We start from the raw sequence: 14,625 nt of genomic DNA on the forward strand, positions 1-14,625 counted from the left end.
TGTATTTTACCATAATTAAAAATAAAACTGAATACCAGACACAAAACTTCCAGAATCATGGAGTGAAGAGCTTGGCAAACAAATCCTCTCCTCCAAAAATAACAGTAAAATGAGGCAAAGTTGTCAAAAGCACCCATTTCAGGACACTGGAACCAGACTGAAGGCACACCTTAAATCAAGAAACACTGATTTAAGAAACACTATTGAGCCGTGGGTTGGAACAGAGGACATCTGGGGCCTTTCACCTTGGGCTGCTCCCATGCTCACCCTCCATCAGCCAGGTACCACACTGGGTGAGATTAGAAAGCAGCAGCTTCCTGCCAGGGGGGCTGAAAACAGGAGTGATCTCCGGGGCAGACCAAGGGGAGGCCAACTTTGGAGCCAGCTCCAGGGTGAGATACACATAGGGAGATGGGCCAGAAAGTGAGACACCCTAGTTGGTTCTGATAAGACCCCACATATTCCGGGCAGTCTGAAGGCTTCACCCACCATCAGGAGAGACGAGAGAGGGCCCTTGCTCTCTCCACGTCTATGAGGACAAAGTCATCACCAGAAAAGAAAGCTGTGTTTGGGAATTCACTGAAGGCTCAGAGGTTAGAACTCCATGCTTCTACTGCAGGGGGCATGGGTTCGATCCCTGGTCATGGAACTAAGATCCCACAAGCCGTGTGGCATGGCCAAAAAAATAAAATAAAATGGGGCTAATAATCTAAAAAAAGAAAGAATGAAAGAAGGAAAGAAAGAAAGGGAAGAAAGGGAGGGAGGGAAAGCTATGTTCAATATCCCTCACTAATACAGACACAAACTAGCAAACTGGACCCAGCAACCTGAAGAAGTGATGGTACAACATGATCTAGTGGGTTATACCTCAGGAACGCAAGGTTGATTTAACATCTGAAAATCAAGGTGATATGCCAGGTTCACAGAATAAAGGACAAAAACCACACAGTTGTCTGACAGAGAAAAAGCATTTGACAAAACCCAACACCTTTTCATTATAAAAACCCAAACAGATAAAGGGCATCTACAAAAAGCCTACAGCTATTAGCACACCTACTGCTGAAACATGTAATGTTTTATTCCCAAGATTGGGAGGAAGATACCTGCTCTCACCTCATCTGTTCGACATTGTACTGGAGATTCGAGCAATGAAATCAGGCAAGAAAAAGAAATAAAAGGGAAGGAAGAAGTAAAACCGTCTCTCTCTCGTTTTTTTTTGCATATTGCATGATTCTGTACGTAGGAAATTCTAAATACACACATACACCCCTACTAGTCTAGTTAATGAGTTCAAGGCCACAATTTAAAAGGTCCATATAATAACCAGCAGTGTTTCTATAAACTACCAAAGGGAACTTGAAAATTAAATTCACACAACAATTCCTATCACAAGAGCATCAAAGAGAATATTCAGTGGTGGGGGAGGGGTGGATTGGGAGTTTGGGGTTAGCAGACACAAACTATTATGTATAGGATGGATAAACAACAAGGTCCTACTGCATAGTACAGGGAACTATATTCAATATCCTGGGATAAACCATAATGGAAAGAATATGAAAAAGAATATATATATGTACAACTGACTCATTTTACTGCAAAGCAGAAATTAACACAACACTGTAAATCAACTATACTTCAATAAAATTTAAAAATATGCTTAGATAAAAGTACTCATAAAAAAAAAAGAGAACATTTTGGAATAAATTTAACAAAAGAAGTGCAGGACTTGCCCACTGAACACTGTAAAACTCCCTACACGGGGAATGCAAGGTTGGATACTGTTATGATGCAACTCTACCCAAACTAATTTATAGATTCTACACAATTTCTGTTAAAACCCAAGAAGCCTTTTTTACAGAAATTGACAAGCTGCTCCTAAAATTTTATAAAAATGCCAAGGACCCAAAGAGCCAAAACAATGTTGAGGAGAAATAAAGGAATAGAGTTGGAAGACTTCCGTCTGTGGAGCTGTGGAAATCAAGACGATGCGGCACTGGTGTAAGGACGCAGAAGGACAGAACACAACTGATGGTTGAATGCGTTTCAGCAAAGGCGCCAGGCCACTCAGTGGGGGAAGGACCACGTTCCCGACACTGTCGACATGCACGCCTCCCACCCCCAGACTCACGGGAGCTCTGCAGCATCAGTGCCGAGAGCAGGGAGGTGCCCTTGTGCCTCTGAGACGGTCCTGCTGGGAGGGAGGCATGTGTGACCATTTCTAGAAATCCTGCCACTTGCTTCCACCAAACACTCTACACAAAAAACCACCTCGAAATGGATCACAGACCTAAACGGCACAGTGAGAACTCTAAAGCTTCTCAAAGAAAAAACAGGAGAAAATCTTCATGACCTCACATTAGGCAGAGAGTTCTTAGACCCCAAAAACAAAACCCATGCTAAACACTATAGAAAATAAAAAGACAAGCCCCAGATGGGTCACAAATATTCACAAATCACATATGTGATGAAAGACTTGTACCTGGAACATATAAAGAACTTAAAATTTTTTTATTGACATACAGTTGATTTACAATCTTGTGTTAAAAGAACTTTTATAACTCAATAATAAAACAATTATATTTTTAAGTGAGCGGAAGATTTGAATAGACAATTACCAAAGATGACGTAAGAATGGCTAATAACCCACGTGAACATCATTAGTCACCAGGGAAACGCAGACTATAAATGCAGTTAGGTACCACTTCACACCCACTAGGAAGGCTACACTAAAAAAGACAAGAGATTTCCCTGGTGGTGCAGTGGTTAAGAATCCACCTGCCAATGCAGGGGACATGGGTTCAAGCCCTGGTCCGGGAGGATCCCACATGCCGCGGAGCAGCTGGGCCCGTGCACCACAACTGCTGAAACCTGCACGCCTGGAGCCCGTGCTCTACAACAAGAGAAGCCACCGCAATGAGAAGCCTGTGACGGCGGCGAGGAGTGGCCCTCGCTCACTGCAACTAGAGAAAGCCCTTGTGCAGCAACAAAGACCCAATGCAGCCAAAAACAAACAAACAAATTAATTAATTAAAAAAAAAAGATAATGACAAGTGTTGGCTAGGATGTGGAGAAGCCAGAATCCTCTCCCACACAGCCAGTGGGGACATGAAACGGTGCAGCTTCTGGGGAAGGCCTGGCAGTGACAAGAGTCAAACACAAACTTACCACGAGGTTCAAGAGTTCTGCTCCTGGCAACCTACCCAAGAGAAATAAGACATATGTCCACACAAAGATTTGTACACAAATATTCACAGCAGTGTTACTCATTAACAGTCAAAAACTGAAAACAATGCAAACATTCACCAACTGGTCAATGGATGAATACTCTGGTCTGTCCACACAAAGGAACACACTACCACATGGATGAACTCATGTAAGTGAGAGAGGCCAAAGATGCATCTTACATGATTTCATTTACACGAAACGTCCAGGAACAGCAAGTGTATAGAGATGGGAAGCCCACTGGCAGCTCCAGGGCTGGAGTCGGGGCTGGGGCCTGCGGGCAAGGAATCGTGTAGAGATGATGGATGTGCTAAACACTGGATTGTGGCGACAGCTGCACAGGTGCTCAAGTCTCTTTTTTTTTTTTAAACAAGTTTATTCTATTTTATTATTTTTTTAAATAATAGTTCTTTAATTTATTTATTTATTTTTGGCTGCGTCGGGTCTTAGTTGCGGCACGTGGGCTCTCAGTAGCTGTGGCTCGTGGGCTTAGTTGTCCCGCGGCATGTGGGATCTTAGTTCCCTGATCAGGGATTGAACCCGCGTCCCCTGCATTGTAAGGCAGATTCTTTACCACTGGACCACCAGGGAAGTCCCAGTGCTCAAGTCTTAAACTGACTAAGAATCATCGAATCGTATACTCAAAGCAAGTGAATATTATGATAATAAATTATATCTCAATTAAGCTGCCAAAAATAAACACAAACATGTATTACTTCACCCTCTCAAGATTAGGCACCAAATTCTGAACAAAATTGACCGTCAGTGGGGCTTAAACAAGAAATTCCCCTTATTCCACCAGAGAGGGCTTCAAGTCTGTGCAAAGAAACATTGCGAGGCTGTCAGCACCCACGCCCGCTGATACGGGCACAACTCCCAACAGGCAGGGAAGTGCCCAGAGGAAAGCTGACTCAGCAGCTTCCATAAGGCCAAGATTTTACGAGAGAGAAATCAAGTGTGCTCAACTGCGGTGGGGCGGACTGGAAACTCGGCTGGAGCACGTCAGGGAGACCCAGCCACAAATCTGCTGCCTGGTTTTCACATTTAGATCAGTCTTCGCTACATCTATTCTGCCAGTTGCTCTGTTTTACTATGTTTTTTTAATTCAGAAAAGTAACCAAATGGGCCACTTTCCTTTCCTGACCCCCCGCCCGTCCTTCCTGAGGACGCTCCTGTTTCCATGAGAGGCGGCCCCCGGCCCCCAGACTCCAGGGGACCCAGGGATACTCAGCGCCCCTGCCCCACAAGCCGCCCGCACCTGCTGCCTTGTAATCGATCCTCCACACCCCCTGTGACGCCAGCCGGTCTGGACATGGGATGATGAAGGAAACCACGAACACCACGAAAAGGCAGACAAACAGCGAAAGAAAAAAGGCCACCGTCCGGCACCGGGAGAGGCGGGACTGCGGGGGCGGCTTCACGCTGGTTTCCTTTCCCGCTGGGTTTCCCAGATGTTCCTGCACCTTCCTGTTCTCGTTCTTCAGGGGGTGGATCTCGGCTTCTAAGTCCTTGCCGTCCGTCATCGTGTGCACACCCCCAAGCTCACTTCTTGGCCACTGTGGTGGCGACACAGGAGAGGTGGTCAGGAGCCCCAGGGGCAGCTGTGACTGCGGCCCATCAGCCCAAGAAAGGGTGTCACAGACTCCACTGGAGAAGGCCTCAAACTCAGAGGGCAGTGGGTGCACAGAGGCAGCACGCAGGACGGGTTTCCCTCTACGCTCTGCAGCTCCTGCCTGCTGACCTGGGCAGGCTGGCGGGGCTAGACTACAGCAGAGCATGCATTAAACATTAACTATTAACTGAGGCACCTCTGACCGGCCTCCCAACCCGAGTCGGGGTCAGCCCCCCAGGGAGGGGGCTGTACTTACTCACCGGGTGACCCAAGCGAGCTGCAAGGTCTGACCGCACCTGTGTCCTTCCCTGTGAAAGGAAAACAGTGTTTACAAGACTCTGAGGGTTAAAGCAGTAAATGCACAGAAGCACTTATAACAGCATCTGACACAGTGAGCGCTCACTCAAGCTAATTATTATTGGTAACAAGATAAAGTCACGCCGGGGCTGGGGGGGGTGGGGGGGATGCGGGACGACCTCCCTCCTTCCTGCCCCCCCTGCTGGCAGCACTGGGCGTGTCGGGGAGGAAACCCAGGGCGGCCACCTCGGAAAATAAGACGGAAAACACTTCTGAAGTTGAACCACAGACAGAGTGGGCCTGACGGCTGGAAACCTTCATCACCAAGCTTTGTGCTCTTCATCGTGCGAGAAAGAAACAAACTTCTGCCTGGCGTAAGGCAAGGTATTTGTTATTTTGGTCCTTTTTAAACAGCCAAACCAGTGTCCTAACTAACACAAATTATATTGAGAGGGTGCAAGGGATCAAAGGGTCTGAGTGGGTTATAAGCCTCATCTACATGAGAGGGAGGCTGTGCCAGTGGTTAAAACCAGGACAGCGGGAAGGGCTCCCTCTGGGAAGGGGTGGGTTAGGGAGGCAGGAAGAGACAACAGAATGCTGGTTTTCTCTATAAACGTTTTACCTTCTGACTTTAACTGTTTTTCTCTATTATTTAATAAAAATAATTCACTTAAAAGCCTGTGTACACAGCCACTAGAGCAGCTTTGGTAATAACATGTAAAATGGCAGGGGTGGGTGAGGAGGTAGAGACCCTGGAAAACACAGTCGTGCACAGCGGTGAGGAGGAAGCACGGCAGCCGCTGTGGAAACGGCCTGGCGGTTCCTCAGACGATCAAATACGGGGCAACTGTCCGACCCAGCAGCTCCACTCCTAGGTGTTTTTCCAGGAGACCCGAGAACAGGGACTTACACAAATGCTCTGAGCTTCATTGTTCTGAATAACCCCACTATCCATCAACAGGTGATGGATAAACAGAATGGGGTCTGCCCACACTGTGGACTATTACACAGCCATGAAAAGGAGTGAAGCTCTGACACAGGCGATAGCATGGACAAACCTCAAAAACATGACGCTTGGTGAGATTATACAGACACAGAAGGTCACGTATCGTACGACTCCATTTATACGAAATGTCCAGAACAGGCAGATCCCTGGAGGCAGAAAGTAGATAAGTGGGTGCCAGGGGCTGGGGGGAGTGCTAATAGGTGAGCCTTCCTTCTGGGATGGTAACAATGGCTGCAAAACCCAACGCGTGTACTAAATGTCAGTAATGGTAAAGTTCATGTTGTGTGTATGTTACAATTTAAAAAGAAAACCAAACAAATCTCTGTGCCTCCCCCTAGTGCTGAGACATGAGTTTTAACATCCTGCAGTCAGAAAAGGTGAGCCTGTCGAGGTAATGAGCTGGACACAGGAAATCAAACAAGGACTCATGACCAGGGGCCTCCTCAAGCCCAAGCATCTTACCCGTGGGGCGGGAGGTGGGGGCCCGTCTGGGAGGGACGGGAAAGAGCCGGCAGCAGAGCCTGGATCTACCTGGCGCATCCAGCCTCTGTGGTCCCAGCGAGGGGAGTGTGAAATGTTTAACATGCGTAGATTCTTTTAGCAAAGCAAAGCAAACTGAATGAGAGACCAGAATGCTAAAATTACTGATTTTAAAAGCTCTATCTATAAAGTTCTCTTTTGTAAGAGCTTTAGAACGTTGGGCCAGAAACTCAAGCTCTCTGAACCACGGCTGTGCAAGCATGAGGGCACCTGCTCAAAATGACAACCACTCACATCCCACTTACAACCCTGTTTCCCAGACCTCGTTTGCGGCTGGCACACCTGGAGACCAGGTCTGCACAGGGAATCCGCTTTCACAAACGCAGGCGCATGTGGGGATTGCAAAGCGCTGGTGAAATGCAACCAGGCAGTCTGTGAACGCAGTGGGGTGAGCACAGAGGTCCCTCCTGAGCCATGATCCTCACCTTGGGCACATTCACCACCCGATCAAATCAGCCTGTCTGGGTGGGGCCGGGCAGAAGGCGACTCCCAGGTCTAGCCACCTGGGAAAAAGCGCTGGCCCAAGAGTCTGCCCTTTTGCTGTGGTCACCCCACTCTCACCACCACATGGCTAGATTCTTCCTGCCTCCTGCCCTGCCATGGAGACGCCACCTCCCCATTGCCAGCCTGGAGGAAAGCAAATAAAAGGGAGGAAGAGCACCTTCCTTCCATCCAGCTGCCTGGGGGTTCTTGTCCTTGGAGTTCTCGGCAAGCTTAGTAAAGTAAACCCCAATGCCGATGACCCCAAGCCAGTAAGTTAAACCACTCCTTTTCCTAGTCAGTCTTTCACTCCCTAAGCTAAGAAACAAGGACAGTGCAAAACGGTTACTGATGTAGTTTGGAAGAAACAAGGACAGTGCAAAACAGTTACTGATGTAGTTTGGGTTTTTTTTTAAGTCAGCAATAAATTTATGTGATACAACGTGTGAAAGATATAAAAGCATAACTGCCCTTCCTCCGTAGCCCCAGGCTCAGGAGCAGAAGCGCGGCACGAGTTTCTCACGGCTCCCTCCAGAAATATTCTGTGCACTGAAAACCATAAAGTGTGTTTTAAAATGTGAGTAGAATAATCGAGTTATAAACCTGACCTCTGAAAATTAAAGGAAATATGAGCCCAAACTATTCTCTAGTCCCTGCTACACAGGTTTCCTTGTTAAGTCAGACCAATGGTGCATCATGGAGGGAACACAAGGAATGCTATTGGTCCCCCAGTGAGGGCAGAGAGAACCCCCTCCCCACGCTACCACCCATCTGGATGTAGAAGCAGAAAGGGAAACTCTCTCCAAACGGTCCTTAGCAACACAGCTGGGGAGTCAGGTCAGCACCTACGGTCTGGCCAAGCCCGCATGCAGGGGAGGACAAAATAAGACCCATCACAGACCTGATGGTGGACGGACAGAGGCTTCAGGAGGCCAGCTCCCTCTGCAGGGGCCAAGGCAGTCCCGCGAGACCAGCACCCCGCGGGCTGACCTGGTCCAGGGCCATGTTGTGATAAACATCCCCGCAGGAGCCACCTTTTTAACCAGCAGACGTTGGCTTCTAAAACTGTGAATGAGCCACTAAGACATCTGTTGAGGTCATAAACTGATCTGAGATCAAAAAGAATTTGTGAGAAACTCGTTTAAAATCGCCAATGAGGGGACTTCCCTGGTAGTGCAGCAGTTAAGAATCCGCCTGCCAATGCAGGGGACACAGGTTTGAGCCCTGGTCTGGGAAGATCCCACATGCCACGGAGCAAGTAAGCCTGTGTGTCACGACTACTGAGGCTGTGTTCTAGAGCCCACGAGCCGCAACTACTGAGCCCGTGTGCCACAACTACTGAAGCCCATGCGCCTAGAGCCTGTGCTCCACAACAAGAGAAGCCACCGCAATGAGAAGCCGGCACACTGCAACGAAGAATAGCCCCAGCTCGCCGCAACTAGAGAAAGCCTGCGCGCAGCAACAAAGACCCAATGCAGCCATAAATAAGTTTACAAAAATAATAAAATAAAATCGCCAATGGGATCCCCACCTCAATCTTAGCTTAGTATTTATTTGTAGCTTGAATCATTTAATTCTCATAAGCATATTAGAGAATGTTTTTCTAAGTTTTACACCCTATAAGTGAAGACCTAAAAAATTACTCATTATATAAAATGAAACAGCCAATGTGCAAGATTCATTTTCACTTACCTAATAAATCACTTTCAACAAATACGTTAATGTTTTCTTAAGGAATAATGACTTCCAGTCATTCAAAAACTAAAAATCAAATGTTCTGTGCCAGGAATGGTAAGTGTGCCTTTCTAAGATCATTTTTGTGTGTCATTATTTTTATTCTGGAAGTTTTAACTAATCAAAGTGGTGGTTCAAAATAAAATTTGGAAAATTTAGGAGCGTATTGATTCTGTTCCTGTAACAGAATTTCATGGGAGGACTTCCCTGGTGGTCCAGTGGGTAAGACTCCACGCTCCCAATGCAGGGGGCCTGGGTTCGATCCCTGGTTGGGGAAGTTCCACACGCCATGTGGTGCAGCCAGAAAAATAAATAAATAAAATAAATAATAATGATGTCTCTTGGCCAGTTTGACTTTAAAATATATATATATTTATCTATTTATTTATTTATTTGGCTGCGCAGGCTCTTCATTGCAGCATGCAGGATCTTTATCTGTGGCATGCGGGAATCTTTTAATTGCGGCATGCGGGATCTAGTTCCCTGACCAAGGATTGAACCCACGCCCCCTGCATTGGGAGCACGGAGTCTTAACCACTGGACCACCAAGGAAGTCCCCATTTTGACTTTTTAACACATGGCATCTTTACTAAGTGAACTGGAAGGTCTGTCGTTGGCGGAACTCGTGCAGTAACTTGTGATGATAAGTCATTTGACCCATGATAAACACTGCAAATAGCACACATTACAGCCACTGTGGAAAACAGTGCGGAGGTTCCTCAGAAGACTAAAACAGAATTACCATATGATCCAGCAATCCCACTCCTGGGTATATACCCAGACAAAACTATAATTCAAAAAGATACAGGGAATGGGGCTTCCCTGGTGGCACAGTGGTTAAGAATCCACCTGTCAATGCAGGGGACACGGGTTCGAGTCCTGGTCCGGGAAGATCCCACATGCCGTGGAACAACTAAGCCCGTGAACCACAACTACTGAGCCCATAGGCCACAATACTGAAGCCCATGCGCCTAGAGCCCAGGCTCCACAACAAGAGAAGCCACCGCAATGAGAAGCCTGCACACCGCAACGAAGAGTAGCCCCCACTTGCTGCAACTAGACAAGGCCCACGTGCAGCAACGAAGACCCAACGCAGCCAAAAATAAAATAAATAAAATAAATTTATTAAAGAAAAAAAAGATACAGGGAATTCCCTGATGGTCCAGTGGTTAGGACTCAGCGCTTTCACTGCGGTGGCCTGGGTTCAATCCCTGGTTGGGGAACTAAGATCCTGCCAGCTGTGCGGTGAGGCCAAAAAAAAAAAAAAAAAGATACATGCACCCCAATGTTCACAGCAATGCTATTTACAATAGCCAAGACATGGAAACAACCTAAATGTCCATTGACAGACGAATGGATAAAGAAAATGCAGTACATATATATACTGGAATACCACTCGGCCATAAAAAAGAATGAAATGATGCCATTTGCAGCAACATGGATGCAACTACAGATTATCATACTAAGTGAAGTCAGAAAGAGAGGACAAATACCATATGATATCACTTATATGTGGAATCTAAAATATGCCGCAAATGAACCTATCTATGAAACAGAAACAGAATCACAGAGGAAGACTGGTGATTATCAAGGGGGAGGGGGTTGGAGGAGGGATGGATTGGGAGTTTGGGGTCAGCACATGTAAGCTTTTATATATAGACTGGATAAACAACAAAGTCTCACTGTATAGCACACAGAACTATAGTCAATATCTTATAATAAACCATAATGGAAAATAATATTTAAAAAGGCATATACATATATATATGTATAACTGAATCACTTTGCTGTACAGCAGAAATTAACACATTATAAATCAACTATACTTCAATTTTTAAAAATAGTGTATGTTAGCTATAAAATCATAAAGAGAACATCTTGTCAAGCTCCAGAATCTACACACACTTTTAGGCCATAAGAGTTCAGAGTTTTATTCATAACTTTGTAAAATGCTATTTATGTATGAAACAAAGCAGGAAAACATATTGAGAGGGGTTGTGTTTACAGAATACTTCAAGGTATTACTTTTCTTAAACGTACATGCCTACTTAAGTAATATTTAAGGAAGTCGAGCAAAGTAATAGTACAATTCCACTGTTGTGTACGTTGTCAAGTGACAAAAATAAAAATGCTTTGGTGGTTAAAAAAGAGAAAGAGAGAGAGAGATTAGCACCAAAATAAAAGAACCCTAAATGCATGTACGTAAGGGTACAGGATGGCGAGAAAGAGCAGATTTTGAAGCTGGGTTTGGTAGTGAGCTCTGCCTCTGGATTGTGGCTTTCCTCAGTTTCTTTTTCCTATTAGGTTGTTGGGAAGGTTTGGGTAGTGCATGTAAAGCTGGGGGCTCAGTGTGCGGCGGGGGCGCAGGGGGGCGACTCCCTCCATCGTTGTCACCACCCTCTCCCTGTGCTGCTGCTCCTCTTCTCCAGACACAGAGACCTCAGGCATCTCACCAGCGCCCTCTTTTCCTGTTAAACGAAGTGTTTCAAGCCTGGAGCTGCCCAAGGAGTTGAGGGTCTATATTTGAGATCCTGAGAACCTGAACTTCACTAAGGAACACAGTTTCTTTGCACTGAAGGGTCCCAAGTCCTCCAGTGAAGTCCCATGACCTCCCACCCCTCCGTAAGGGGGCTTCACAAAGCCTGGGTCCTACACCACTGGCAGCACACAAGACAATTTAGGTGGTGCCAGGTGAATATTTTTATTTCTAGTTATCTCTGTATTTTTTCACGGATGTCTTTCCGTTTATGGTGACAGTGGTCTTAGACTTCCGGTAACTGATAAAGGTTCTTTCCTTAACTGTTTATTTTGAAATTACTGCTTTATAGGAAGTTGCGAAGATCATACCGAGAAGCCCCGTCTCAGCCTTCCCCAGCGGTTACAGCACAACTGCAGAACCGTATCAAAACCAGGAGAGCGACGTCGTAGTTCTATGCTATGGCGTTCCCTGTGTAAATTCATGTATATCAAGATACAGAACTATATTCCATCACCACAAAGAGCCACACCCACCATCCCTCTCCCCTGGCAACCACCAACCCGTTCTTCATTTCTAAAATTTTGTCATTTGGGGAATGTTATGGAAATGCAATAACATAGTATGTGAACTTTGAAATTGGCTTTTTTCACTCAACACAATGCCCTTGAGGTCCCTCTGTGTTGCTGCTGTATGAATACAGTTGATTCCTTGTATTGCTGAGTAGTCGTCCCTCAGTATCCACAGATGCTCAAGTCCCTTACATCAAATGGGATGCACATAACCCTACACACACACCCCTCGCCATACACCTTAAATCATCTCTAGATAACCTATAATACCCAGTACACTGTAAATGCTATGTAGACAGTTGCCAGTGTGCATTGAACTCAAGTTTCACTTTTTGGAACTTTCTGGATTTTTCCGCCTGGAATACTTCCAATCTGCAGCTGGTTGAATTCACGGATGGGGAACAGGGGATACAGACAGCCAACTCAGTTTTTAAAGAAATGGCAGCTTTGTAGTTTGTTGCTCACATATGTAGGATTGCTGTATTTTCTGTGTGGCTCAGCCTTTTTATCATTGCACAATACCCCCCCCCCCGTCCCCAAGTAATTCTCGCTCTAAAGTCTTATCTGACATTAATAGCTCTTCTTATCGTCTCTTAATGTTTACATGGTATATCTTTTTCCATGCTTTTATTTTCAATCTACCTATATCATATATTTGAAGTAGGTTTTTTTTAGACAGCACAGGGATCTTTTTTTTTTCTTTTGGCAGTGCCACACGGCTTGCAGGATCTTAGTTCCCTGACCAGGGATCGAACCTGGGCCACGGCACTGAAAGCACTGAGTCCTAACCACTGGACTGACAGGCAAGTCCCTGGATCTTTTTTTTTTTTTTTTCTTCAAATCCACTCTGCAAATCTGTATTTTCAGACCACTTACTTTTAAGGAAATTATCCATATATTAGGCCTTTATTCTGCCTTTTGTTGTTTGTTCTCTGTTTTTTGTTTCTCACTTTTGTTCTTCCTGACTTCCTGTGGATTACTTTATGAATAAGGGAAATATTATTTACAATTCTAGTTTTATTTATCTAGGTGCTTTAGCATGTTTCGCTGAAGATTTTTAGTGGTTGATCTGGACATTATTAGACACACCTAACTTAACACAGTCTCCTGCTGTCAGCATTTTCCTAGTTCAAGTGAAGTGTGGAGACCTCACATCCCTGCTTTAAGCCTTTACCAGTCTGTGTATAATAGAATTGTGTTAAATATCTCCTCTACATACATCTACACATCAGTGTTATATTTTTGCTTCATTCATGAAACATAATTTAGAAGACTCAAGAGAATGAAAGTCTATTATATTTACTCATATTTTTGCTTTTTCTGTTGTTCTTTCTTTCTTCCTAATGTTCCAAGAATGCTTCTCTTAACATTTCCTTTACGTTTCAAGAACCTCCTTCAGTCATTCTCTTAGAGCAGGTTTGCTGGCAACCAATTTATTTTCCTTCACATGATAATGTCTTTATTTCTCCATCATTCCTGATGAATAATTCCCCAGATATAGAATTCAGTGCTTGACATTTGATAGGTTCTTTTCTTTCAGCCCTTGAAAAACATGATGCCACTTCTTTCTGGCCTTCACGGTTTCCAGTGAGAAATCTGCTGTCCTTTGAATTGTTTCTCCCCATAACTAAGATGTCAATCTCTCTTGCTACTTCCAAATTTTCTTTGTCTTTAGTTTTCAGAAGTTTAATTACAATGTGTCTTGCCATGGGTTTCTTTGGGTTTATCCCGCTAAAGGTTTGCTCAGCTTCCTGAACCTGTAGGTTTACATCTTTTGCCAAGTGGTGGATATGTTCAGCCATTATTTTGGTTTTTGGTTTCTGGGGCAGCAGCACAGCTGTGAGAATCCGGGGTGGGAGAGCTACAGCCCAGGCCATGGGGACTCTGGACATGGCTCCCTCCTCCAGCTCTGTGCCCCTGGCCTCTCTGGTGTTTTCTCTTAAAGTGTATTTAACTAGAAAAAGTGAGTTGATTAAAGAAAAGTACTAAATAAAAATAACTGTGTAGTTATGCTGCGAGTATGGCACAATCCTGAGTGGCACATGAATGAAGTGGGAACACTGCTTTCTTGGCCTTTTCCTGTCCCTTCTGGGGACACCTCCACTCCTGGAATATGGAGCCAAGCCCTACATGCTGCACAGTCCTGGTTACTAGGAATTTGCCATATTCTGAACTAAAATCTGCTCTCCTGTAACCGTCCCCTGATCCAGATTCTGTGCTTTGGAATAATATCTAATCCCTTTACCTACATGTAAGCCCTTCAAGTGTCCAAAGAGCATAAATCAAAAAACTGTGTTTGGGAGGTTGTCACCCGCTACCCCCACAGCTGTGGCCCCCATGACGGGTTGCAGACCCTCCGGTGTCCCTGAAAAGCCTAATCCTAACACTTCCCTGTGTCTAAGTCCACCTAAAACATCCTTTCCTTTCAAACCCTACCCACTCCTCAAGGCCCATGGAAAATGCCATCTTATTTATGAAGCCTTTTCTGGTTCTTATAACCAAATGTGACCCAAAGCCAGTCTGGCTTTTTTTTTTCTTGGCAGTGGGGATACTTGTTTAAAAGGGAGGTCACAATTTAGGAATGATTCCCTATCTAATCTAAGTCACCACAGGTGGCGGTGTAGTCTAGAGCAGGGGCTGGGACTGGAGACCCCCTCCCATCCGAGGCACCCGGGCAGAGACCCCC

General features: G+C 45.3%; 1 protein-coding gene and 1 long non-coding RNA gene across 7 annotated transcripts in view; one reads left to right on the plus strand and one right to left on the minus strand.

The window, feature by feature from the left end:
- FAM234A (family with sequence similarity 234 member A) overlaps positions 1–14,625 on the minus strand; it is a 31,128-nt gene that overhangs the window by 6,434 nt on the left and 10,069 nt on the right. For 2 of the 6 annotated variants that reach the window (XM_033839354.2, XM_033839353.2), the window contains exons 2-3: positions 5,095–5,142; positions 4,481–4,778 (exon numbers count right to left, since the gene is read on the minus strand). In XM_033839354.2, coding sequence (XP_033695245.1) covers positions 4,481–4,745 — 265 coding nt within the window. In that variant the 5' untranslated portion in view covers positions 4,746–4,778; positions 5,095–5,142. Of the gene's footprint in view, positions 1–4,480; positions 4,779–5,090; positions 5,143–5,377; positions 5,734–6,189; positions 6,213–6,599; positions 7,649–14,625 lie in introns of those variants that run through there. The other 4 variants (XM_033839355.2, XM_033839356.2, XM_073792560.1 and 1 more) reach the window with 4 other exon arrangements.
- LOC141276507 (uncharacterized) lies at positions 5,322–7,760 on the plus strand. Its single transcript, XR_012326175.1, has 3 exons — positions 5,322–5,515; positions 6,093–6,208; positions 7,641–7,760. It is a non-coding gene; the product is annotated as an uncharacterized lncRNA (long non-coding RNA).

The sequence above is a fragment of the Tursiops truncatus genome, chromosome 15 (assembly GCF_011762595.2).
Source record: "Tursiops truncatus isolate mTurTru1 chromosome 15, mTurTru1.mat.Y, whole genome shotgun sequence".
NCBI lineage: Eukaryota > Metazoa > Chordata > Mammalia > Artiodactyla > Delphinidae > Tursiops > Tursiops truncatus.